This window comes from Falco cherrug, chromosome 7 (assembly GCF_023634085.1).
Source record: "Falco cherrug isolate bFalChe1 chromosome 7, bFalChe1.pri, whole genome shotgun sequence".
In the NCBI taxonomy this organism is placed as follows: Eukaryota; Metazoa; Chordata; class Aves; order Falconiformes; family Falconidae; genus Falco; species Falco cherrug.
In genome coordinates, this window is record NC_073703.1 from 49,067,896 (window position 1) to 49,095,429 (window position 27,534).

The following is a 27,534-nucleotide window of genomic DNA, read 5'->3' on the forward strand; positions in this document are numbered from 1 at the left end:
TCGGGCCCTGCCAGTGAGAGAGCTGGAGGGTCGGAGGAGATTGGGAGGGGACACAGCCAGGACAGGTGGCCCAAGCTAGCCACAGGGATATTCCATACGGCATCATGCTGAGTATATGAACTGGGGGAAGAAGAAGGAAGGGGGGGACATCTGGCATTATGGCATTTGTCTTCCTAAGTAACCATTACACATGGCACAGCCCGGCTTCCCCGGGGGTGGCCGAACACCTGCCTGCCCATGGGAAGTGGTGAATGAATTCCTTGCTTTGCTTTGCTGCTCTGCGTGCGCGGCTTTTGCTTTACCTGTTACTGTTCTTATCTCAACCCCTGAGTTTTACATCCCCTTCCGATTCTCCTCCCCATCCCTCTGGGTTGGGGGGGGGGGTGAGCAAGCGGCTGCGTGGTGCTTTGCTGCTGGCCAGGGTTACACCACGACACCAGTCCAAAACTGATGCATGCTGGTCAATGTGGGATGTGTATTCTTCAAGGGAGTAAAAAAATACTAGCAGTACAGTAGTTAGATTTGCCCCAGACTGTTAAGACAGTTCTCTGACTACACAGTGCTGAACAACCTACTTGTCCTCTAACAGTCTTGTGTAAACTGAATATAAAAAGCACAGCTCTCTTAAGAGGAACAATGTCTCTGTGAAGCTTTATTTTAAAGTGCTTTCTTCTTAAAGGAAGCCTATTTTGTCTGAATGACTAATTTGGCAGTTCACTTATACTATTATCCGTCCAAGTAACTACTTTTTTCATGCTTACTGCCTGACAGATGAGGGTTGTTTTATCCAAAGTAGCTCAGTTCACTGTGATAAAATTACACATGCCCTTGGGAATGATTTCTGCTCTGCAGCCCTGAAATGCTGAAAGAGGCCAGCGAGGAGCTGGGGAGCTTCACAGCCTCTCAGAAGAGTGGCTCAGAATGTCTCTCCTGACGTGGTGGTCAGGCTGGGCAGCATCTTCTGGACCCTGGAAGGAGATCCTAACTTTTTTTATGACAGGCACCAGACAGAGGCAGTTGTCTTTGCAACAATAGGAATAACTAACTAACTAAATAGGATCACACTGGACCTTGGCCATTTTGATTTTTGGTTAAGATCACTTATGACAACACCAATTTAACAAAAAAATAAAATAAAATAAAAAAAAGAAAAGAAAGAAAGAAAAAAAATATAGTTGCCAAACAATTTGCTGTTTACTGAGGAGGCCCAGTTGCTTGTTTCAAATACTTGAAACCTCTGCCATGGGGACCTCCTAACTAGAAAGGCTAAATCTATTGATTTCTGAAGCAGGAAGGTAACTACCTTGAAACAGAAGCCTATGCTTCATTAGGCTTTTTTCAGACAACCTGAATGAGAGAAACTGGAGATGCTGCAGTTAGCATTCATTTGAAAAATTGTGTAACTGACAGCATTAAACAAATAAAAACACAGTTTATTCTCACTTTTTAAATAAATTAATGCTTGAAACATTCTCAAGCTGCTGCTCAGCTAACCCTGAAATGTTCAACCCTCCTTCCTCAGCTATCCAGTTTTCTCGAAGCGCTGCTGTTGGTTTTGGATTAGTCGGTGTTCACATGCAGTGCTCTGACCGCACACCAGCTGCCTCTCTATGAATTTTCCGTGTATCAGTGCTTATCAGGATAGATGAAGAAAGAATCCTTAGGTTATTCATGTTATCATTTGGATCCTGCTAAAATGAAAGAAAACAATCCACTTCTTTTAAGCATACCAGAGTACGTTGCTGCTTCAAAATTATTTCCTTGCTGTGACTAACACATATTCTGGGGTCTAATCCATGCATTTGTACACATACATGCACCCCCACACACTTTCTCTCTTTCCTACTCACTCCCAGCTGCATGGAAGCACTAAGTAAAAGGTGTTTCCCATTAACGGTATCTAGGGCATAATTTACAGCTCTGAGGTTGTTTCATTTCTTATCAGATGCAATCTATAATTAGTCATAGTGGCCCTGTTTGTGTTTTCCTATGGTGACTCTTCCTGTGGAGGGAGGAAACTATGGCAGTCTCTACTGTTAAAGACGTAAGAAAGTAACATATAAATCAATAAGCCATGCCATTCAGGCTGTGTAACTCCAGAATCATTTCACAGAAAGGAAGTTGTAGCATTCTCTGTCTCACCGTATGTTGGACAGCTTTCTTATTTCAGCAGGTCTCTAATAATACTGTCGGAGAAGCACTGATATTGTGGATACAGTCACAGGTCAAACGTATCAGGTAGCATCCCACTACTGACTTCAGCAAAACTGTATCAGTTTACTATTACAACTTGGCATTTAGTTTGCACTGTTCTGCCGCATAGAGGCCTTCTGCATTAAGGTCAGGGACCGCCTGGATTGCTCCCTCACCACAGTGGCAATGCTTTATTTTAGCACCCATGCCATGCTTTGGAGGACTTTAACAGTATTTCATAGAAGCTTTATCATGTGCTTTCCTGGAGCCAGCAGACTAGGAATAAATTTGCTCATGAACCTGAACAAGAACCTCTACATGTTATATAGTTACTCTGATAAAAAATGTTGAAATGCAACATTCAAGTAGCAAATAGTTACTCTGTCCACATGTTATATAGTTACTCTGATAAAAAATGTTGAAATGCAACATTCAAGTAGCAAATAGTTACTCTGTTAAGGGGTTCAACTTTAACATTCAAGTAGCAAAAAGCTGTTTAAGACAATTGAGAAGTAACCTCAGAACAGCCCCCAGAGAAAAGAAAGTTAAGAATATTATAGCCTCTTAAGGCTAGAGTTTTTTCAAATTTCCTGGCTAACTTTGCACAGATCACTGCAACTTTCTATTCCTCAGCTTCTTCATCTGTAGAGGAGTAAATAAAGCTATTGAGTGCTTTGATAGCAATGTTAGACTATATCCCTGCCAGCTGTGATACTGCTTTTTGTTTGGAATGAACAAATTCACCATGTGACAGTGATTGCCCAATACACTCCTCCACACTATACACAGACAACACTGTTAATGGTGGAGGGTGATACTCAGCTCATCCTCAGGTTGCTATGTCCATCTCACACAGTTTTCACCCTCAGTGGGCAGGATTTTCCCATTAATAACTAATAGGTAGAGAATAATTAATTCTCTATGATATATGTACAGTTAGTTTCCATCTACAAGTGAAGACTAAATGGTTTATACAGCTGCGGACTTCACGTGGTGGCCCCCACACCCCAACTCACAGTGCTTCACAGAGGAAGCTCTTTCCTGTGTTATGCTACTCTGCCTTTCCACGAAGCTTTGAAACCTCTCGATGAAGAAAATAGCAAGGCAGTGTGTTTTGAAAAAGGGGCTACCTTACCTTCTCCGACTGTTAACAGCAATGCACACTGCAAGAATCAACGCAAGAGCCACAAGAGCAGCAACTATGATCAGCCATTCTGTGGGGAGAGTTGAGGGAGGGGAGGACAGCGTGTTAATGGAGCTCATGTAGTTTTGCTGTTTTGTAGAATTGCAAGAACACAAGCTCTTTTACATTCTTTAAACTGTCAGTTTTTCCTAGTTCACATGAATGTTTGTCTGTTTTACGAAGTGCTTCTGTGTAAACTGAATACTTTTCATCATTCAGCTATATACAGGCCAACTCAGATGAAATATCCCATCACTGTTGGCACCTATAAACACTGTACTTTGGTGGACATAGGTGAAGAGGAGTTCTGTCACTGATTTATTCCAAGAGCAAAAGAAAAGGCTTTGCAATGGTATACCTGTAATCCCAGACACAAAAGCAGGATGACTTAAAGGTAGAGCGAAATGTTCATTTTTTCATTTAAAAACTTACTTAAAGGGGTATTTCTGGGGCAAAGCCTAAAAAAAGAAGGAACTACAAAACCGCAAGGGACCCTCAGAGGTCATATCAGCTACATTTCACTCCAGTGAAACAGGGTCAATAAGAAGATGGGTGAGGAATATTCCATTTGCTCTTAACATTTTTATTAAAGGAAACTTCACAACCTTTCCAGTAGACTATGCTTTATGCAGTACTACTATGACTGACAGAGATCCTCTCCTAAGAACTACCTCTTTTATTTTGTTTGTTTGAAACAAGTCTGCCTTGTTTAAGAAGTCTTCTATGTTTCATTTGAAACAAATTACTTCTTATCACTTAATTATTATTACTCCATGGTGAAAAACTGAGAAGCATTCTTTTTGTAGCATGTCCTTTTGATATCTCCCTTCAGTTTTCTCTGACAACGATGACTACTTCAAAAGTTACCTTTCCAAAATTTTCTTTGTGCTCTTCTCAGGTATTTATTTTTTTTTCTATGTGATTAATGCAATGCCTTGAACCAAATATAAAGCTTCAGCTCTGGATTTGCTGGGCCTCAGTAGAGTAGGATAATTACTTTCTCTGTTTTAAAAATAACTTTACTGTTAATATGTCCCAGAATATATTTGCATTCTTCTGCAATTGTATCATGGGTTTGGCTTCTCTCTGTTCCGTTTTAATTCTGCAACACTCGTCTCAGCTACCATTTTCACCGAATGTTCTCGTGGATTCTCTTTGCATATACCTTTACTGAATTTTGCCTGATTTCATATCAGTTTAGAAAGGTTATTTGGATCTTAATCCCATTCTCCAAATGCATGATTTATCTCATCTTGATATTTCTGGAAAATTATGTGAGTCACAATATGCTCCGTTTTTCAGACTGCTAGCGAAAATGCCAAATACCATGTGATCCAGAACAAAGTCTGAACAACTGCAATTAACCTAGATTTTCCTCTCTTACTTCAGTTCATATCAATACAATTCTGCGCTTAAATTTAAAACATGAGACTTCAAAAACCTACCTGGTACCTGGCCCGACCTTCGTTGTGAAACTATTTTTGTTGTTGTGGTGTCCCCAGGGAAAGTAGTGGATTCATAATGTCCCTTGTGCGGTCCTTGATCACCGTATATACTGGAGGTAGATCCTAAAGAAAAAAACAATCTGTTAGGCCAAATAGGCTTAGTGGATATTTAACAGTGAGTTACAAACATTATGATTTTAACAATTAAAAAAACATATTCTAGAAAGTTCATGCTGAGGCTATTAAAAATTATTTATACTGAAAGCTATTACATAGACTATAATAATCATGGTCATCTGAACTATGGCTAGTTTTAGTATTTTTAATAATAAAACTCATGGTTTTCCCTTATTGTCTTTCTCATATATTTCAGTTTTGCTTATGCTATACTTCCGTGAGCCAAAATGCAATTACAATTTTCTAGAAATTTTCTGGAGAAAATGTAAAGACATTTGAATGTTGGCAACTCTTGGAAGAGGTTTTTGTCATACAAGTCAAACACCTTGTCTGTTCCATGGGGAAAACAAAGTGAGAAAAGAAGAGGCAGGGGGAGAAAAACTTTAGGGTTTTATTTAAATCTAAAATGACCAATATGGAGAACTTTTATAACATTTAATTTTATTCCTACACAGGATAAAACTGAATTTCTAAAAGTTTAATGCTTTCATAAAGTAGAAGAATGATTACCTGAATGATTTTAAATTTGATAGCTATGTATAGAATGGGACTTTAAAAATTCGAAATATTTTTCCTAATATAAAAAATGTTCTCTTTAAACTTAGAGGTCGATCCCCTTCTCCTTTTTAAATAAGTTTTTTAACTTGGTTCAAAGACAGTATTACATCTTAAATCAAAATGCCTACTTCCAGTCCCAAGTTTTTGCAGTGCTGGTTATACTGCTTGAACTTTTACACAATTATGTTTCTGGCCCACGCCGTTACCACATGGGTACCCCAAACCTACAATTATCAGCAGCCTACAGATATAGTGATTTCATTTGGGACTACTACTTCTTTATCACTACAAAAAAGATATTACAGATCTTCACTTCTCTGAATTCTTCCAGACTCTAACACAGAAAACAAAGCACTCTCTCTAATCAGCTGTAAAGTTATTTTTCTTTAACACACATTGCAACTAATTTCTAGCCAGCATTTCTGATCTCATTTCCTAATAGCATGTTTTTTCCCTCTGTTAAGCTCAGCCAGCAAGTAGTTCATGAATCTTCCAGATGTTTTGAATATTTTTATTAACAAGAAACTTACCAAGTGGTGAGTTATTTTGTGCTATCTCACCACACAGGACAGAGCACAAATTCAGCAGCTAAGAGCCCTGATCTAGCCTCCAAGAAAGCTGACCAAAAGGAACATATGCACTTGTCTACCCCACATCTCAGCAGGTGGGGTTTTTTTAAGATGTTTTATATCATCCTTGAGAAATGCCATAGCTTTTCCACCACAAAGCCCCTTAGAAAGGCACTCAGACATTTATTAAAATTCTTGTGCTTAGAGAACTGCTACATTTGCCCTTCCCCTCCCCTGAGCACCGAGAAACAGCAGGATTCAGTCCAGTCCCCTGCTGTTCTGGCTCTGGGGAGTTGCTTGCAAGTGGCAGGGTGGGATCCTTAAAAGCTCTGTACATTTCATTTTGATGACAAACTAGATATTTTTCTTTTTGACAGTTATTTTTTGGGTTCCTTCAGTGGACTGATTTGTTTTTCCACGGACACTTGGACAACAGATCAGTCATTAGCGTGATGTAAGGCAACAGCTTAAACATTGCTGTAGAGAAAAAGCAAGTGAAAAAAAGTAGTAAAATACATCAAGCCATTCATTTGTTCAGAGAAAGCCGTTAACTATAGTCTGCCAATACGTTCATGAATCTTTTCCATCACATTACAGCTATGTGAGGCAACATTACAAATGAATGAACCCTTCAATAAATAACCTCTTTTATGATGATGGTAGTGTCCTAGTAATTCCCTTGTACTGTGTTTTTAAAAAGGACCAAGAGAAGATAAATGAAAAAAGGAAGAGTTTTGGGAATATGGCCTTATAAGCCTTTGCCAGGGCAGTGAGAATGCAAACATTCAATCCAGACATTCACCTTGAAAATTATTTTTTACAGGTTTTATGTGCTCAAAACAGAAAGGTAGCAAACATTTTTTCATAGTGCGTAAAGTCTGCACATAAAATTAAGGAGGCAGCTTGGATTACTTAAGTGAGTAGGGCAGAAAAAGTCAAGAAAGAAGTTTGTTGTAGTAGGAAATTATTATTAAAATCAGACTTATCTTCCCAATAAGATTCTATCAAATACATGTTTTGCATTTATGTTACTGTACCTATGTCAAAATACTGTAACTCAGGCAATTTTGATAGAGTTGATTTTACTGAGTTTATATAAAATTCTGAAGAAAAATAAAAAGTAGGCCAAAGTCTACCTGAAAATGTATGAATTATCATTAATTAGCAATAGAAGTATCTTTAAAGTGTCTGCTGTACAATGCCATAAAAATATAGGTACATAATCTTGCTTACGTGCAAAGAACATCCACAGAGCACTGGCGACAATCAGCTCTGGGATGGTTCCACTGACTTCCAAGAAAGTGCACAAAATCATATTTTGATTAGTGTGAATGGGAAGTAGCATTTGGAAAAAACCTTAACATTAGGATGATTATTTTTGTGGAAATTTTATTTGGGAATAAGGAAAAGTCCCTTCATTTCCTGTACTATTAGCATGTGACCACACACACACAAAAAGAAAGGCTATAGCTGGTGTAATAAGTAAACAGGGTTACTGTTAACTGCACTAACTCTATCAGAAGAATAGCCCTTTAAAAAAAAAGTTCACAAATGAAATGTCAGTTACATATAATAGCCCAATAACATAACTATAATTAATCACTGGCAAGATACCAGCAGCAAATACACCTAGAAGACAAGGTTTTGCAGAGAATTACCTTTCTTTCGATACATATTCAACTAATGTAGAGGGAATATAGACGAGGGAAAAGCTGCAGACAGTTCAGTGTTACATAGCTGTCATTTGTGCCCAGCAAATAAGAAAGACAAAATGCTGTTATGTATGTATTAGCATGAGGAGAAAGTTTACCCTCGTTCACTTTAACAGTTGTGTTATCACATACAGATAACAGGATATAAGAAAAGGTTATTTCCAAAACACTGTTTTCAGTCTTTTAGAAAATGTCCTCTGCTCTGCACAGGAAGAGATTCCCTTTAACATCTTAAAAGCAGGTTATAAACAATAATAAAAGTGAAAAAGGAAACTATAACATGAAAATAATTTACACGTATTTTTGGGGTAATCACCATTGTCCAAAATTATAACTGACTGATGGATAAATTAAAATGCTCCTAATTCATTGTTCTTACTAGTAGGAAGAGGGGTCTGCAATTGGTTAAGATGATCTTCAATGTCTGGAAAAACTCCAGGTACCCAACTGAGATGGGAACTATCTGTGGTGTTTGCTTGTTCACTTTCACTTCCAGGAGGAGTGCCAGGTGACTGTGGCTCCTTGGTTGCTTTCTCTCGGTTAACATCATCCACGGACTCTGTGACTGCCATGACGACAGCAGGATCAGCTTTAAAAGTGAGTGCTCACAAAACCACCACCCACATTATTCCACTCTTTCCTGTACCACAGCGAGCCAAAAAGCATGTCCATCTTCCTCATTCAAAGCACAGAAGAAGAGAAGACATGAAGGCCTCCTCTTCTTTTTCCACGCTGTCACTGGCTTCTAAGAGACCCTTAGGTACCACATATGTGCTCACCATGTTGGAGGGAGACAGTGGCTACATATACAGATCCCAGTGACAGATGGAGAAGGAAGACCTTCAGAAGAAGAGACCACAACAGCAACAACCTGACACTGTAACTCAGGAGTGAGCAGCCATACTGCAGCCAGATCTGTGGTGGTCTTGCCTAGCAATCCACTGGTGAGGAGGAGTAAGGAATTGAAGGCAGAATTTATGTTACGTAGTCCCTCTGTGACTGTCCTGCCTTCACCACCAGGACAGTACTCTCCAGTGCGGGTGCTGCTGCTGAGTCACAGGAGCAAGCCATCTGATTAACCCACTAGAGCACCTCCACCACACCAATCACAGTGCCAAAGCATATCAAGCCTGGTCCCACTGATGCGCAAGAAAAGAAGATGGGGCTGGGGATTCAGAATCACCAAAGTGTGTGTCTTGCAGAACAGTCAGGAGGCCACCCGGAAACATGCTTCAGCCAAGGACAGAAACCACCAAGTGCAGTTTAGCAAGGAGTCCCTTATGCCTTGTCCAGAAGGTAGTTCTATCAACAGCACAGATCCCACCACAGATTTTTGCCCTGGAAGTCCACACTGACAATGTAGACTCCCAGGATAAGAAAGATGGGGAAAGAAGTCAGTTGCAGAAGAAATGATCTCTCATTTCACACTGGGCGTGAGAAATGAGTATGATCCATTATTCTTACTGGTAGCCGTCAGAGAGGAGTCGTCGCCAGGTTTCCTTGTACTAGCTGTGGTACTGTAGAGGACCTCATTGCCAGGGGCGTCTGTGGGGTGCGTGGAGCCTTCAGTGCCCTGCCCTGGCTCCATATCTGAGGACAGAGGTGGCTGAGTTGGGTCTTCGTGGTGGCCACCATCAGGAGAGGCAATGGCTGTTACCATGATGTGAGGTGCCCACGCTTCCTGGGTTATATCTTGTGGTTTCAGAACATCAGTGGAGGCTGTGACTGTTGTGATGATGACTAAGTTAACTTCAAAGATGTTTAAGAAAACCCCACCTTATATATTTTTGTGGCTTTATGTTATTTAGCAAGCTCTACCCTTTTCTTTTTAGCCTATATAGAATATACAGTGAGAAAAGAAAAACACAAGCAAACAAGATCTTGCGTATATGTTACATTATTTTTGATTTGTCTTTTCCTGCAATAATACTCTATTGATCACTTTAATAGTTACTTATTAATGTCCTAAATTTCAGCGTGGATTAAAGCATGTAAAGGCTTTCCAAAGAATAAGTAGCAGCCACTAAGACCTGACTATTTGAGATTGACAATATCGTCATGTTAAAAAAATGTCTTTTTAAGTTTTTTTAGGTATCTCTCTTTTTCCATGAGATGATCACAAGAATGTGTTTTGGTCTCCCAAGAGAAGAACTTAAAATTAATTCAGTTGAAAAATTAAGGAATTAAATTATTTAATGAACATCCTTTACAAATCATTCTGGCAGTGCTAATACTGCAACTGATGCAGAAGAGTAAGGATTTCACAGAAGCAAGAAATAAGCATAGCTTAACTAAATGTACTTTCAGAATTTCCAAGTGGTTCAAAATATTAACTGAATAATAAAGGTTGATATTCATTCAAAATTTCACCACTGAAAGTTAACATCACTAAGCAAAAGAAAACAAAAAATGTATTTGCAAACAACATTAACCTAAAGTCTTAGTTTTGAAAATGTCTAGTAATCACTATTTAGAAGGGAGAAAAAAAAACATTTTTATCAGAAAAAACCCGAGTACAAATACTCCTGTCATTACATAGGAATAAGATTAGAATGACCTGGTTGAAAACATTTGAATAAATTGTAAAATCATGCTTAGGTTTTCATATTTGCAATTGATCTACCAAACCACATAAAGCTTAACAGGCTGACACAGGTTCTCTTCCATATTTAGAAAACAGGAGTAAGGAGTAGAGGAAAAATCTGTATTTTAATCCACACAATTTTTGGGTTTCATAGCTCTTCAGCAAATCCTAAGTGTTGCAGACGAAACAGTCCTGATGAAAATGGATTTTGAAGATGAAAAGAGACAGCATAAATGCTAATTTTTCCTTAGAATTTTTTCTTTAGAAAATGCAAGAAAGATCTTAAAAATTCCAAAGTACTACAATGTCATAAAAATCCATTACTAAACAATAAAAATATTAGAGTAAGAAAAAAATATTTTGATTAGGGATAATTTTAGTTGGATAACATACAGACCTTAGGAATTGAGGTTAGAACTTTGCATTACTACATGAACAGATTGCAGTAAGTTATTTAGAAGTTTACAGTATTAAGAGAATCTGTGGCAACGCCAAGACCAGGAATGATCAGACATGAAAAAATGTTTTTAAGTCTATGATTCATTTACACTACCCGCTAACCTCACAAAACAATTGCTTTCTCAATATCACCTTCTATGAAAAACAAACCTGAGAAAAGTTGGGGGGCATAAGAAACAGGGGACCCAGGGGAAAAAGCATCCTTAAGAGGTAGCAATTCTTGTTGGAATGTTCACATGCAACAAAATCATGAAAACATTTCACTGCAAGTCCGCAACAAGTATGTAGACTCCCAGGATAAGAAAGATAGGGAAAACAGTCAATTTCAGAAGAAATGATCCCTCATTTCACACTGGGCATGAGAAATGAGTATGATCCATTATTCTTACTGGTAGCCGTCAGAGAGGAGTCGTCGCCAGGTTTCCTCGTACTAGCTGTGGTACTGTAGAGGACCTCACTGCCGGGGGCGTCTGTGGGGTGCGTGGAGCCTTCAGTGCCCTGCCCTGGCTCCATATCTGAGGACAGAGGTGGCCGAGTTGGGTCTTCGTGGTAGGCACCATCAGGAAAGGCAACGGCTGTGTACCATGATGGTTTAATCAGCTGTAAATTCCTTGTGTGTGCTGCTGTGCCCCTCCCATTCCCACCACCTTCAAGTCTCCTGTTCACTTTAAACCACTGCTACCCTTTTCTCACCATGAAAGGGGATGAGAAGGGGGACCTCCTGTCTTCCTGTACATCATCTCTGCTCTCTCAATGATCAGACATTTTCATTTGCTATTCTCATTGACTCTTTTACTTAATCCAAAAGATTCCCAGAGACAGTGGACACAGGGAAAGGACATAGAGACAGAAGTCAGGAAAATTCCTGGACCTGCATCCCAGGCTGACCACAGATCCTTATCTTCAGGAACACTGTCAAGTGCTGCTACAGTGTGTTTTATGTTACAGATATCAGTACTGACAGTAAATAAACCTTTCTGAAGGCATTGCATCTCCTTTATTGCTCAAGACTGAGTGGTGACAAGTTACAGAAAAGAGCTTATAGCTCTTTTTCATTGTTCTGTTCATGGTAGTCACAAGACTAGATTTTCTCTCAGAATCAGCTTCAGATTTTGGCATTACTGAAGGATTTTACCTGCTAGAATTACTTTGTGATGTGGTGTGCAATGAACCCACCACCCACACTGTTTTCTTCCTAATATGCAGAGTAGACTTTAAGTTTTTTTAATTCTAATTGGATCATAAAGAAGAAAAGAAAACAGTCTTTTTATTTATTTTCATTGTCATCAGCTTTCCAGCTTCATTTCCTAAGCTGTCCTGCTTTTTCAGAATATCTTGTTAATGCTGTATAATGGCAGGAGCAGTGAGACAGAAGAGATACAATCAGAGCAACCATAAAAGGAATGTAACTAGTTTTCACAAAATCAAAAACAGGTTCTGAGCATTGTCTGTTTAAGAAAGGGTTAAAGTTACCTTTCCTCTTATTTCAGGAATAAGTCATGTGTTTCTCATATCATGCTTTTAGAACATTATTTTGATGGTATGAATGTTACATGTTATACGAGACTGCATCATGATGTTGTGTCATGCCAGTTTTGTAAATTCCTTTTTCTTATCATTCTACAAATCAGAGGGACAAATGCTTCGATAAAGTCTATGAAAAGAACACTCTTTCCCCAGATGAATATTCAGAAATCAAAAGCATTAGCCTGTTGATGTGCAAATATACAGAAATCTGAATTCAACTTTATGGTAAAGCCTGCTTGACACCACCAAATAACAGAACTTATGTAATAAGCCAGGTGCAAGTCCACATTCATGCTTCACTAAGCATCAGAAAGCACTAAGAGTGGTGTTGGTAAGTGAAAAATTAGTGTTTTCAACAGAACTAAAATTGAGACCTTCTGTCTCACCACCACCCAGTGCGAGCACAGAGAAAACTAATCACCCTATAATTTTTATCATTGCCTTAAAGAGATCAGTAAGTTACTCCTCTGTACAAGTTCATGCAATATCTTTCCAAGACAGGCCATCTGAGAGACAGAAGTGAAGAAATACACATAATTGACATTATTATTACTAGTACCTGCAGTGGAAGACTCTTTTTCATGATTATTCTCTCTGGAAGGAATAATTCTATCCATTATAGCAGGTTGTGTAGTATAATCCTCTCCCTGGTCCCAGCCTGGATACACCAATGGCTCTTGCACTGAGTTGTTCTGTTTGGCTCCATGGCTGGAGACCATAGCTGTTATAATGATGGTGAAGCAATTATGAACTCAGTATATAAAGATCCATTTCTCATATTATTCTGCTCTTTGGTTCTTGTCTCTATGACAAGCCTTGCTCACGTGTCTACTACATTTAATGGTAAAGAGAACTAAAGCAGATTTGCTTCTCATTCTGGTTTATGTTTAGAAAAGCTGCCTACTGTCACCAATAGGACTGACTCCTTCCTCAAACTGAGTATGAGCTTTTCAGAATCAAGATCTCTCATTTTTTTTCAGAATTACTTCCCCAAATCATGCTGTTGTCTTTGTACTGGTTGAATATCAAACCAGTATCCACTGATGCAGAATTAAGAAGAGCAAAGGCAGAAATAGCTGCAAGAATATGACCCACCAGTAAGATTTTAATCACAGAATTTGAGTGTATTGACTATATCCATTTTTTCCCCCTCAAAATTTCACTGTTTTATTAGTTGCAGCATGTCCAGGAAAATAGACAAGGAAGTGTGACATTCACATGCTGTAGATTTGTGAATGGTGCACACAACAAATAAGACAGCTTTCAGCTGGAGAATATTTGATATTGCGGTTATTTAGAAAAATATGATGTTGTCCGTATCAACCAGTCTGTAGTTTTTATTAGACAATCACAGCAAAAGAGAACCTGAATCTTATTTATATAGTTATGCCACTCCTTAACACCCCCAACCCAATCAAAAAACACAAGAAAGTCACCACAGCATGTTAAAATTTTAATTGCAACTAGGCCAAATTATATTGCTATAGTGGTATTGTATAGTATAGTATTTATACATATATCAGTAATACATTTTATTACATCATCAGATTTTTAAAGGATGTTGATGAAACATCTGGGGTTGATAACTTAGAGGAATGTGGAATTAGGGTCTGCTGAAGCAGTGAGCTACACAAAACTTTTGCTAATAAGATTACATTTAGTTGAATGAATTGATCCACTTTCTACAGCATCTCAAACCATGTTTATGATATGCTTGACTTCAGTGACCTGTATTTGGTAATCTGCAAGAGCAGATGACAACTGTGTTAAATTCAATATTGGCAGTGCTTAGTACAGCACATCAGTCATTAATCAGTAAACTTAATACACTCACAGGGACAGAAACTAACATATGTCAATTTTCAGTTACTAGCTTTATAGTATTTTATCTTTTATGTTTCAATTGCTTCAACCAATATGAGAGAAGTCTCTCTTGTTCCACTCTGTGCTTTGTTTTCTTTCCTTCATCACAAGTACATCTTCTCATAGTTCAAAAGTGGGGTGAGTAGATATTTTAGATAAAAACTTTTAGATATAATTGCCATATTAAAAAAAAACTGGGGGAAAAAAAAGCAAACAAGACTAATAATGACTTGCACCAGGGGAGTGAACACAGCTCCCAAATATGTGAAAAATATAAAAGATGTTATTTTTCTATTTGAACATTCACTTTTTCCTACAGATATAATCCTGGTATATAACTTGTTAAAACCTTGTGACTGCACGACACAGAACACAAAATATAGGAGTCAGTTACAGAATGAAATCTACTATAGGTCTTGACACACAATCCAAATAGGAGAGAGAACAAACCTCCAGAAACAGGACTGAATAATAGAATAATTAAAAGAGACCATAATATAACATCAGAATTGCTCAGGTTTACTCACAGAATTTCTGTTACAGCCTTAGAATACTAAATTGTTAGCTTAAAAAATCCTAAAACTAAAGCTTTAATAAAACCTGATAATTTACTAAAATGTCACCTGTAATATTACCTGTATGAGAAGATTCCTTTTCAATATCATTTTCACCTGCAACAGTAAATTCATGTTGTTCAGTACTCCAAGTGGTATTTGCAGGATTTTGTTCTTGACTGATCCATCCAGAATGAACACTGTTCATTAATAGCGGATGTTGGGTTGGTCCTTGACGGTTTCCATTCTCACTTGTAACTAGTGCTGATAAGACGTTGATTGAATCAATAATGATCAAAATACCCAACACCAGTCATTTTATTCTCACCTTCATGCTCTACACAAGAGTGCTTGGCTTTTGTGTTTTGGCTTTTTCTTTTCATCATTGCATTTGATGTGAAATGAAAGATGAAAGAAAACTAAAGTCCTTTGGAAATGCTATCACACAAAAGCGTCACCAGGATCAGAAGAAGGTTTAAGTGTGCTGGAAAGTATCCCAATGACCAATGGCAGAGAAAAGCTATAGGAGAAGCAGGGGAGGAACACCTAGAAACAACAGCTTGCATCTCTAGTCCATGTTTATTAATACTAACTTAACTGTTGAGTCTGTGTAATCTGGGGTTTTGAAAGTGAAAAAGAGGAAGAACTTTCTCTTTTGAATCAATATCTCAATTACACATTTACAAGGCTTATTCCAAGGCAATTGTTATTTCTTCTGGGCCTGGTTGAATGAAATAAGTATGTTCATATATTCAAAGTTGAAAGCATACTTGTTTTAAACTTAGAAATAACTAAAGCTCTTACTGGTAAAATAAATTCATTCTTCACTCTTTAATTTGCTGTTGTTTACATAGGAGAAGACGCAGCCAGAAATGACCTGATGTACCACCACCATAAGAAATTTTCTAATTAACATTAAAAGGCTTAGAAAAGATACATCAGAAAAAAAAAGGAACACCTATAACACTAAGATGAACATTAGAGCTCACTGTGAAATATATTTGCCTTAGGTATCAAAAGTTTCCGTGAGTGAATATATTAAAGGTAAAGCAAAGGTCCTTAAGCAGAGCATGCAAAGAATGAACTAGACCTGCTACATATGCACTAAGTCACCAGCTAGAGAAACCTACGCTATTTCCCAAAAGCAGCCAAACTGGAGGAATATTCATCTTCACATTCAGGCAATGAAATGTTCATAAAGAGGGTATTCTTGCAAGTATTATTCCTTATTTTTGTAATTAAACCTAATAGATATAGATTATCTTGTTAAAAAAAAAAAAGTTAAAATTAACTAAATACTCAGAAATAAAAGAAAGTTATCACAAAAATTATTTCTGGGTGATTATAGCACCTGTTCTGATGCCCATTATATAAACTTTCACTGCTCAAAACAATCTCAGAACCAGAAAGACAGGTATCTATCTGTTGAAGGCAAATCATATAAATGCAAGAACTACCACAGGATGTAGAAAATGCTTGTTTTCACAGAGGAATAAAGAGGCTGGGCTCTAGTACAAATAATATAAAGGCATTGTACTGAACTGGGGCTAATGGTATGGGAAATACAACCAGCTGCACCATAACAGTGTTATACTTCACTGAATTACATCACAAATCTGAATATTATCTGAAACGCTTAAATGCTTTACCCCTGCCAGCAGAGCTAGGATACTGCTCCTCTTCATCTGTGTAGGCAGAGTTCCAATGATCTTGTGTGGAGATTTCCAGAGGTGTTTTGTATTGCGAGTCCACAGCTGTTAGGACAATGGAGGATTCAACGCTGACCATGCTCTACATCTACTGCTATTACTCTACTGTTAGTGTATGTCATAAAGATGACGGAAAAGGGAAATTCATGCATAGCTTAACTGTAGTCTCTCTACTCTTATCAAATCATTTTACATAAAACCAGTTGATCTTTTCCTTGCATCGGACAGATGTAAAGTTTTCCAAGAAGAATGAGGAAAACAAGCAATAGAAGAACAACGTATAGCAGAAATAGTGCAAAACCATTACAGCTATTATAGACTTTAAAGGCAAGTTTGAAAAATAATGCTGGACTAAAGAATATGGTAGATGTCTGAATACATGTAAAGCATACTTGCTAAGTACTCAAGATGTATTCAGATTTATGTTAGAATATCCACCACTGAGCTCAAAAGCTATAGTCAGCAAAAAACTGAAGCACCTTGACAGGCACCAGGAAGCCAATATTGCTAAAGAAAGTTATATTAAAATTGAAAAGATAAAATATAACTTCCACAAGAGTCTGAAGAGTCACAGTGTATCAGAAACTGTATACACTTTCACCCATGGAGCATGCAGACACCGCTGGGCCATTGAAGGTAGTTGGAATACAATACACTGTGTGGAATAAGTCACCAATGTGGAGATGCAAAGATAAATAAACACCAGAAACAGCCAAAACTTAGGCAAAAGAGTAAAAAATCCCAAAGCAAGTGACTGATTTATTTTGTATTTTCTTCTAAAAATGAAGACCACCACTGAAAAAAAAAGTCCACTGTTTTCAGAAAAATAAAAATGCGTATAAACAGCAATTATTATAAACACTACTGTGTAAAGAAGTGCACAAAAGATGCATTAAGATGTGCTCAAGTTAAAATAAATGAAAGGGCAAAAAAGGAACTGATTATTATCTTTGTACAAATAAGATTGTTAAAGTATAGTCATTAATGGCAAAATCTATACTGAAAAAAAAACCAGGGCTGGGGGCATTTCCTGGTCATAAGGCCACACAGCAGACTGCGTGCTTCAGTGATGCACAGCATTCACCTTTGATCCTCACATGTGGTGGTATTCAGGTTTTGAGACAAAATGATTTTAGGTATGGGTGGGTTTTGAAGTTAAAAAAGAGCTATCAGATGATTACTGTGGGACTGTTCATATCAGGAAAAAGGATATGTATTAGAATATCTGAGTTGTAGTATTGGATCATGCCTGACCATCTGAGTCACAAAACAAATGAGGTGATGTTAGAAGAGTGCATAGGAAGAGTGTGGAAGGCAGCAAATATGAAATTGTTTTGTTCATACTTCCTAATGAGAAAAGCATTTGGGGTTTGGCCTCCCAAATTGTGCCTGAAAATCTTATCCCACAGACAGGAAGCCTACTATAGAATAAATGTAGATTATAAATAACACGAACTGGAATTATTTTAATACTGGTTTCACAAAAAAGAAAATAATAAAATGAAAAGTAAACATTTCTTTCTCGGAAAATCATGAGTGAATGCATGAATTCAAATAGGCATGAAACATGATAAAACAGATATTCATTCTATCGATATGGACCTCATATGATTTCTCCAATTGCAGAAGTGTCATTTTTGAAGGAACAGTTGATGAGAAGAACATCCAATTTTCACACAGTGTATGTGTGGCAAAGGAGGAGGAACATCAGGTAGGTCAGGAAAAAGAAGCAAGAAACCACCAAAAGAGAAAGGAAGTTCCTTACTAGTACTTGGAGCATACTCGTTCTTGGTCACACTCCTGTCCCAGTCTGGAAACACTGTTGGGTAAATCATGTCTTCTGAAGAGTCTTCATCATCTGAACCATTGCCACTTGAGATCACATCTGCTGTGATGATGTTAAATCTGCCATGAAGCCAGCACCGTGCTTCCCATAGTCTGTATCTCCTCCTGGTTCTTCCACCCACAAGGGATGCACCACTCTGCCATGGCCCTGCTGAACCTGCCCCAGTGTGGCTCTTAGCTACATTTCGGTGCCCTGTGCGTGCTTGCAGCACTAACCATGCTTCGTCCTCTTCTAGCAGAGTGAGCATAGTGTACTGGCTTGAAAATATTTTCTTCCTCTCCCCCACAAATCCTTCTCTTGGAATAGTCTACTTCTAAATTGCCTCCAACAGGAAAAAAAGAAAAACCCAAGTATGTCCTTTATAAAATGACTCACATACTCATCACTTTCAGAAACACAGAATATCTCTGCAGTACATGAGCCATGTGGACAGCTGCTCTATCGCTACTAAAATTAGTCAGTGAGAGGTAGCCCAATACTTTGCTTTTCTCGCTTCTAACACATGGTAATGAAAAGCAGTGACATACACCACACATTCAACCCCCCTCCACTCAATGCTTCTGAAGCTTGCTGCCCCGGTGCCCTGGTTATTCCGCCCCTAACCAAAGAGCCCCCTTAGCATTACATCCTTTACCCTTGGTTGCTTGCGTGGGTTCTTGCGTCTTCTCTGCAGGGTTCAACCACCACCAGTGGTTTGAGATCAGATCCCACTGAGCTTGGGTGGTGGCTTTCTCCAGGTTTTCACGATGAGGTCCTGGAGCTGTTAGGACATGGTTCATTCAACCAAGATCTTGTTATTATTTCTTGAGAAGCACTTTTCCTCCAGCAAAGTCAAGTCCACTAGCACCGGCACCCTGAGCATGCTCAAGCCACTGAGATGGATGTGAGTGCAAGACGAATGTATGAACCTGTGGTTTCATTACATTCCTCAAACATTTAGCCAGATGCGAACACTAGTGGCAGTTCCTAGAAAGAGCATGGTCCCTTGAGAAGATTCATCAAAAAGTCCTATGGAGCTTTACTAGCCCTTCACATTCAACGAGGTTAATGAGTTCCTCACAGGCTTTGCCAGCAGGAGAGAGCAGATAACCTTAGATAGACTCCAGAATGAGGAACATCCACCAAGATGATGTAAAATCACACACAAAAGGAGAAAGAAGTATTCATGATGTGTAAAAAGGACACCCAGAAATAAGCACACCCATTAGTTTAGCCTTCTTTTCTACTGAGAACCCCATGAAGCCAATGCTGCCAAGGACCTGGGCTCAGGACTACAGCCATTCCACTCAAAAGACACATGCACTCCCTTTGGCCTGATGCTGTCAGCAAAATCCACACCAGAAACACTTTCCAGGTAGGTGTTCAGCATAGCATGGAGAGAGAGGCATAGCTTTACTCCTGTCACATTACCACTGCACCATATTTTCTTAGAACATAGCATTTCAAATAGTAATGTTCCATAGATTTCTGACAGGCATTTAAGGATGGAAAGAGATTTTTGTTTAGAAAAATTACATGAATCTACAACCTTTTTGTCTAGTGTGTGAAGCAAGACAAATAAGTATTGGCATGAAAACGGAAACAATTGTGCCATATGTGTAGAGGCTGGAATCTCTTTCCAAAGAGGAATTATTCCTTGAGATACAACATGCCATGAGGGAAGCCCACAAATAAGATATAGAGGCAAGGTGTCAATTCTAGAAGCCATGGAAGATCGTGCTTCTAGGGATATGGGCCTCAGAAATCTAAATGAGTATTTCCCGTGGCACAGGAGGTGTGCTTGAAACAAGTGATGAACAGGAGAGCATCCAATTTTCACACAGGGTATGTGTGGCAAAGGAGGAGGAACATCAGGTAGGTCAGGAAAAAGAAGCAAGAAACCACCAAAAGAGAAAGGAAGTTCCTTACTAGTACTTGGAGCATACTCATTCTTGGTCACACTCCTGTCCCAGTCTGGAAACACTGTTGGGTAAATCATGTCCTCTGAAGAGTCTTCATCATCTGAACCATTGCCACTTGAGATCACATCTGCTGTGATGATGTTAAATCTGCCATGAATCCCTAACCCACAAGTCTTCTGCTGACCGCAGTTATGCTTTCCTGTCTCCCCTACATGCAGCCTTAGAATCACAGAGGTGAGTGTACAGCACTGTGCTTCCCATAGTCTGTATCTCCTCCTGGTTCTTCCACCCACAAGGGATGCACCACTCTGCCATGGCCCTGCTGAACCTGCCCCAGTGTGGCTCTTAGCTACATTTCGGTGCCCTGTGCGTGCTTGCAGCACTAACCATGCTTCGTCCTCTTCTAGCAGAGTGAGCATAGTGTACTGGCTTGAAAATATTTTCTTCCTCTCCCCCACAAATCCTTCTCTTGGAATAGTCTACTTCTAAATTGCCTCCAACAGGAAAAAAAGAAAAACCCAAGTATGTCCTTTATAAAATGACTCACATACTCATCACTTTCAGAAACACAGAATATCTCTGCAGTACATGAGCTATGTGGACAGCTGCTCTATCGCTACTAAAATTAGTCAGTGAGAGGTAGCCCAATACTTTGCTTTTCTCGCTTCTAACACATGGTAACGAAAAGCAGTGACATACACCACACATTCAACCCCCCTCCACTCAATGCTTCTGAAGCTTGCTGCCCCGGTGCCCTGGTTATTCCGCCCCTAACCAAAGAGCCCCCTTAGCATTACATCCTTTACCCTTGGTTGCTTGCGTGGGTTCTTGCGTCTTCTCTGCAGGGTTCAACCACCACCAGTGGTTTGAGATCAGATCCCACTGAGCTTGGGTGGTGGCTTTCTCCAGGTTTTCACGATGAGGTCCTGGAGCTGTTAGGACATGGTTCATTCAACCAAGATCTTGTTATTATTTCTTGAGAAGCACTTTTCCTCCAGCAAAGTCAAGTCCACTAGCACCGGCACCCTGAGCATGCTCAAGCCACTGAGATGGATGTGAGTGCAAGACGAATGTATGAACCTGTGGTTTCATTACATTCCTCAACAGCAACAAGATCCAATGTTTTTAGTGTAAGTGAAGTTTGAAACATTCTACTAAAGTATAAGATTGCGTTACCAGCTCTGAAAGTCCACTGAAGTCAATGAATTCAGCATAGCATTTTCAGGCAGATCAAAATAGGTAATTTATGTGCAATATGCCCCAGTATTTTGACAAAAAGCATTCAAAGCTAATAGAAGCATGCACACCACAGAAACTGAAATCCCTCAAGCAAGGCATTGAATGGTTTAACCTTTCTCTCTATTAAGTTATCCATCAATAAACGAGAAGCAAAGTTTGCAAGAAGAGCTGCACTTCAAATCATACACATATTCACCAAAAGAAAGCAAAATAATTTTCATGTTTCTCTGGAAATATTTTTATTCTGCCAGTTCCTCACAAGGAATATTTTTACCAGCACTTAGACCATCTCACTTCTATATCTTGAAGATGAAGAAAAGATATCATGTACTTTTTTTCATTCAGAAAAAAATCTTTTAAAATTCAGTTAGAAATATACCTTGAAGACTAATATCAAAGACACCAGTTTTGATCAATTTTTGTGCAATATATGAAAGCACTGGAAAATACAAGGCCTAGGAATCGAAGTTCCAATAATCAAACAGGATGAACTGATGTTATTCAGCCTGCAGTAGTTACGTTTTGCTTATCTGTAAACTCCAAAGTGTACAAAATGTATAGACTTCAACTCGGAAATGCACTTTGTCAAGGTTTAGCTATTTTGGAAGCAAAAGGTTTAGCTATTTTGGAAGCAAAACCTAACAGATTTTGCCTTCCTGAAAAGCTGTCCTTGACTAAATAAATACTGTCTCTTCTCACAGTCTCTAGTTGCTCCCTAAAAATAGTATTATTAGTACTATTCTGACATTTGTGTCAGAAAATGGGAAACCTGGATGTTCAAAATCTGATCTCTGAGCAACAGATCATCAAAAGCCAGGTAGCCTCAGATTTGGAGCTTTAGGATGGAACTGTGAACAAAATGATAATGCCAAAAAAATCAATTAACAAGAAAATAACTGAGTAACTAAGTAATTTCCATCTGACTTGCTGTAATCACAGCAAAATTCTCACCTCCACCTGCTTTCCACGGCAAGCCTTAGGAGCTCATTTTCTAAGTGATGAGTATATTCATGGCTTCCCTCCACATAAAAAATATCAATGCAGATGCTTTCCTGTCATATCAGCCAAAGTATGGACAAAAGACTTTTTTAATTGATGAGATTTTTTTCCCATGGAATGCCCCAAACAAAATGAAAGGAAATTCCACCAGAGCATTAAAATATCTATTTTATATGGATGAAAGAAAGCAGTTGCAGTCACTTTTCAGTAATTCGCTCTGATAACTTAGGGAAGTATTTCATTGATCAGCAACAGAATTTTATGACATCTGATCCATGGCACATCTACAGATGAACTATAACTTGTTAGTAACAAAAAGAAAAAGTTGTTTCAGACAGGAGAAAACGTCAATGGCAAAGAGCTAGCACTGTATTAATCTGGACCATAAACTTGATGGAGAACATCATCAATAATGTCCAAAACCAAGGAAATAATGAAAGGGGATCATCTGAAGAACAAGGATTTGTGGCAGTTGTTCACTTTAAGCCCATACCAAAGAAATGTTTTGATCAAGCTAGACACCTTTTCACCAAACTTTTAGTTTACAAATAGTGTGTGGAATAAGTGGAAAGCTACTGGTTTTGTTTGAGACTTTCACACACTGTAGAATTAGATGGATGTATCTTTAGCCACCTATGTGAAGATATATGCCAAATAGTTTTCATTACTCATTTCTTAATTTTCTACTTTCCTGTCTGTGGGATTTTTCACCAGGAAATTAAATTGTGGCTAGGATATTCCAATGAGCTTGAACTGCTGCGCAATGTGAATAGCAGACATTGGGGTATGGCTTTATTGTCTTTTTCGGTTGTTCTCTGTGTAACTTTCTCCTATGCGACTGAATATTTGATGACTTCTCACAGAGATGCATAGCTTATTCTTCTGAAAGGAGTGCTAAATTCCTGATTTGTTTGTAATGCAGTAAAATTAAATGAAATGGGTCTGTCTGGCTTTAAAGTGATGTTTCTGAGTAATAGCTGAAGCTATCAGAAAAGGCCAGGTGCAGTACCTTCATAGTCTTTTTTTTCCCCAGAGAATCACTCTATCAATTCTAAACCAATAAGCAATCATGCCAATGCTATCACTTGTGTGATTCATATCTATCAGTATTGACATTTTTTATTACATAGCTCTATAGTTATTTTGATCTTTAAAATACTAAAATACCTCTAGTTTTCCCTCTGTAAAATAGTCATGCCCATGAGAGAGAACTGTTAGCAACAGAAATGGACATACATATTTAGGATTGATACATTTGATAATCAAGTAGTAAAAGGAAAACCGAAGGATTTCCTGTCTAGAAGCAATGCACAGGTTTTTGCAAAGGGTACAGAAACATCTGTACAAGGAAGAATTCAGTAACACATGTGTACAAAAGCAAATACAGGAAATATCACCACCAGAGTCAAGCAGAAACCCCCCCACTGTTATCAGTGGGATTCATTGCATGCCCCCCTGTTCCTGCCACCCTGCCCTTACAGGCCACACTTTGTAGCAAAACTATCAGCAATCAACAAACAATTAAGCAAATTCCTCACCATTGAGGGCTTCCATGGTGGGGAAAAAAGGAGTCAGCAGGAAGAAACTTTCATTTCTACCAGTTCAGTCTTTACTATATCATATCTCTAGTGATGTACTCTGTATAATTAAAATGTTCTCGTTTTAAGTTCACTTTATTTTCTGGAGCAAATATCATTATCACTCTAAACTTAAGAAGCAGAGTGAATATATGTACAGTTACACATTAAAATGTGTAAGATGACTTTAAAAGTATTTTATTTGCTGTAGCTGTTGTGCACTGCATATTTGATAAAAACATCACAAGCAGGTTTTCCCACTCATTACAGTTATTTAAGGACAAAGCAGAGAAAATGGCTATTGCTCTTTTGACCCCTCAAAGCCTGTGGAGGCCCCAGGTTTTTCTTATGCATATTGCCATCAACAAAGTCAAAATTAGTTTTTGCAGTGTACAAGTAGCTTGGCACTTGCAACTGACACTTAAAGCACCACTTTTGTGAGTGAGGTCATGGTTTTGATGTGGATTACCCACATTCACAAACATAAATACATTAGAATCACAGACACTTCCATCACAAATTGACAAAAATGTCCTTTTCTACCTCAGAAATAAATTGACTTCAAGTGATAATTGAAAAGTTGCACTAATTTGTGGTGCCTCATAGAGTAAATAGGCATGATAAAACAGCAGTGGGAAACACAGAACGGGCCTTCTGAACTCAAGTATAAGCACTGAAGTAAATAAATAGTAAATGTTGTTGCTCCCCTTGTCCCAGAGAGTCAAGTTTATTTCTGACTTAACCAGTCTGGAAAGTACTGTCTTTCAATGTCTTTCCAAAATTGGAGGTGATGTATACTTCACCACTTACCAGAATCTCCTGCTGGAAGAAGAAAGCAGTTTTAATGCAATCTATATTTCAAGTAGTTATTATAATGCATAAATCTTACTAGTACTTGCAGGATATTGTCCACCATCTTTTTCAGGGACATCGTCAGCTGCTGTCACCAAAGAGATGTCAGGTGATACAGGAGAAACTTCATCATCTGTATGGTGATGGATGAACCATTACTATTTCATTAGCTGAGTTGTAACCCAGTACTCACAACTACTTCAATTACTCTATGCTACAGGCTTCATGCCTTCATTTATTGGTCCAAGAGAGAAGAAAGATACAGACTAGGTTCTTCATAAATTCAACCTTAATAGCCTTACTTTACTAACATAGTAAGGATATCACCAAAACTGATTATTTCATGAGGAGTATGTATTACAGTGACAATGAACATTCTGGTGATGATCCGTTCATGTGATACAATCTCTAACCGTACCTGTACACTATCTGGACAGGGATTCTAGAGCAATGAGTGAAGTTATTTGTATTCCCCTCTTTACTGAAATATATCCTGACATTTAGTCCAAAAATCTAAACTCTGCATGTAAGCAGAGTTGATAAAGAGTTGTCATGGTAAACAATTGAAGCACATGGCATACACCTTGGGAAATGGCTCTGATCCCAGTCCCTTAGGAAAAGAATGTTAGGATTTACCTTTCATCATGCTAACTATGTGGAAAAACAAGGAAGAAGATATTAATAACATTTTAATTTGAATGTTTTGTATCTCTGTGCATTCTGTAATATGCTGTAGTAAGATGTCCTAAAAAAGCCCTTGTATGTGTAGAAAATCACTTGTACTGTAACTCATTCATGTTCTTATTATCATCAATTCATCCTTTTAGAGAGCAGATAATATGTTACCCTTATCTCTATATACCCATACCCTCTGCTTGACTAACCTCTCTGTATTCACTGCTAGATATGTTTTTGAACCTTTAATGAATAAATATTTTCATAGAATCATAGAATGATTTGCTTTGGAAGGGACATTAAAGATCATCTAGTTCCACCCCCCCTGCCACGGGCAGGGACACCTGCCACCAGACCAGGTTGTTCACAGCCCCGTCCAGCCTGGCCTTGAACACCGCCAGGGATGGGGCATCCACAGCTGCTCTGGGCAGCCTGTGCCAGTGCCTCACCACCCTCACAGTAAAGAATTTCTTCCTAATATCTAAACTAAATATACCCTCTTTTAGTTTAAAACCATTACTTCTTGTCCAGTCACTACAGGCCCTACTGAAAAGTCTGTCCCCATCTTCCTTATAAGCCACTTATAAGCCCCCTTTAGGTACTGGAAGGCCTCCCTGGAACCTTCTCTTCTCCAGGCTGACCAACCCCAACTCTCTCAGCCTGTCCTCATAGGGGAGGTGCTCCAGGCCTCTGATCATCCTCATGACCCTCCTCTGGACTCTCCCCAACAGGTCCATGTCCTTTTTTTGGGTGGGGGCACCTGGGTACTTTAGGTGGGGTCTCATGAGAGCAGAGTAGAGGGGCAGAATCACCTCCTTTGACCTGCTGGTCATGCTTTTGATACAGCCCAGGATTCAGTTGGCTTTCTGGGCTGCAAGCGCACATTGTCAGGCCATGTTGATTTTAATTTTAATAAGAACAAGAGCAAATTTTTAGAACTGTCTGTTCTCAACATTCTGGGAAGGTTTATGTAGGAAACTATGCTGATGTGTGTCTGCTTTGTATTTCCATGCAATCAAAAAAATCCTTACAAATTCAGAATGCTTCTGTTTTCTTTCAAAGACACACATTTTCCTTTTACTTCTCCAGGATATAAATTAGAGACAGTGATTCTTATTCCCTCGTGACATCCTTTAACTAGTAATGTGATCCTTTTTTCCGGTATTTTAAAGGGGATATAGTGGCAACATACTGCCCTTACCAGAATCTTTTCTATGAATTTCTCTTTCCCCTGCTCCAGAAGAATGATCTGGCAGCTGTGAGACTGGAGTAACACTTCCATAATAAGAAGGGCTGGATCTCCTGATGGAGGTATCCATGGGAGTTGTGTCATGTGTTGATCCACTACCTATATTTTCATCATCGGCACCTGACGTTGAGGACTCTCCACTATGGCGCGTGCCATCTGCAGTATAACGTGAGCCATCTGCGTTGTCAATGACTGTTGGAAAGAGGAGATTAAGCAGTTGATACTACCAAGGAGCTATATAGCTATATATCAGTAATGCTATACAGTTTATGTCCTATAACAAAAAAATAAAGAGAAACAGCTGTGGATTAATATCAGTCCATCTATTTTTGCCATCCTATCTAATCTGTCTAGATCATACATCACTAAACTGTATCTATATATTTGTCAAACATACAGGGCCTACTCTGCATCAAATATTTTGATATTTTGATCAGACATTTTGATTTTGAACATAAAATCTTGGCCTCTGTAAAGTCAATCAGAATTTTAGAATTCGACAAATAGTTCATTATGATTTTTCTTCCACTTCCAGCTGCTTTTCTAGCCAGCAGCTCAAATGAGATGTACAAGGGTTGCTGCCTTAAGCAAGTTCTATATGTCAAAGAAACATTAGCAGCTCTGAAGTGCTAAAAAATGTCAAATACCTATATAAAAGATGTT

At 38.6% G+C, this 27,534-nt stretch overlaps 2 protein-coding genes across 18 annotated transcripts in view; both read right to left on the reverse strand.

The window, feature by feature from the left end:
* Window positions 1–27,534, reverse strand: part of CD44 (CD44 molecule (Indian blood group)) — a 58,731-nt gene that overhangs the window by 3,602 nt on the left and 27,595 nt on the right. Inside the window, exons 5-14 of one of the 14 annotated variants that reach the window (XM_055715838.1) lie at window positions 26,824–27,063; window positions 24,985–25,080; window positions 16,474–16,578; window positions 14,906–15,088; window positions 12,967–13,128; window positions 11,270–11,395; window positions 9,302–9,562; window positions 8,217–8,402; window positions 4,822–4,944; window positions 3,329–3,407 (exon numbers count right to left, since the gene is read on the reverse strand). In XM_055715838.1, the coding sequence (XP_055571813.1) occupies window positions 3,329–3,407; window positions 4,822–4,944; window positions 8,217–8,402; window positions 9,302–9,562; window positions 11,270–11,395; window positions 12,967–13,128; window positions 14,906–15,088; window positions 16,474–16,578; window positions 24,985–25,080; window positions 26,824–27,063 (1,561 nt within the window). Of the gene's footprint in view, window positions 1–3,328; window positions 3,408–4,821; window positions 4,945–8,216; window positions 8,403–9,301; window positions 9,563–11,269; window positions 11,456–12,966; window positions 13,129–14,905; window positions 15,089–16,473; window positions 16,579–18,298; window positions 19,451–24,984; window positions 25,081–26,823; window positions 27,064–27,534 lie in introns of those variants that run through there. The other 13 variants (XM_027807945.2, XM_055715840.1, XM_055715839.1 and 10 more) reach the window with 13 other exon arrangements.
* LOC129736468 (uncharacterized) lies at window positions 18,967–24,939 on the reverse strand. Of its 4 annotated transcripts, XM_055715847.1 has the most exons (3): window positions 21,087–24,939; window positions 20,288–20,410; window positions 18,967–19,139 (listed from the first exon to the last, which is right to left on the reverse strand). In XM_055715847.1, exons 1-3 carry the CDS (start codon window positions 21,229–21,231, stop codon window positions 18,967–18,969), a joined length of 441 nt encoding a protein of 146 aa, XP_055571822.1. In that variant the 5' UTR covers window positions 21,232–24,939. The 4 variants fall into 4 exon arrangements, with proteins under 4 accessions (XP_055571822.1, XP_055571821.1, XP_055571820.1 ...); XM_055715846.1 differs by having other exon boundaries at window positions 20,288–21,223; XM_055715845.1 differs by lacking the exon at window positions 18,967–19,139 and having other exon boundaries at window positions 19,602–20,407.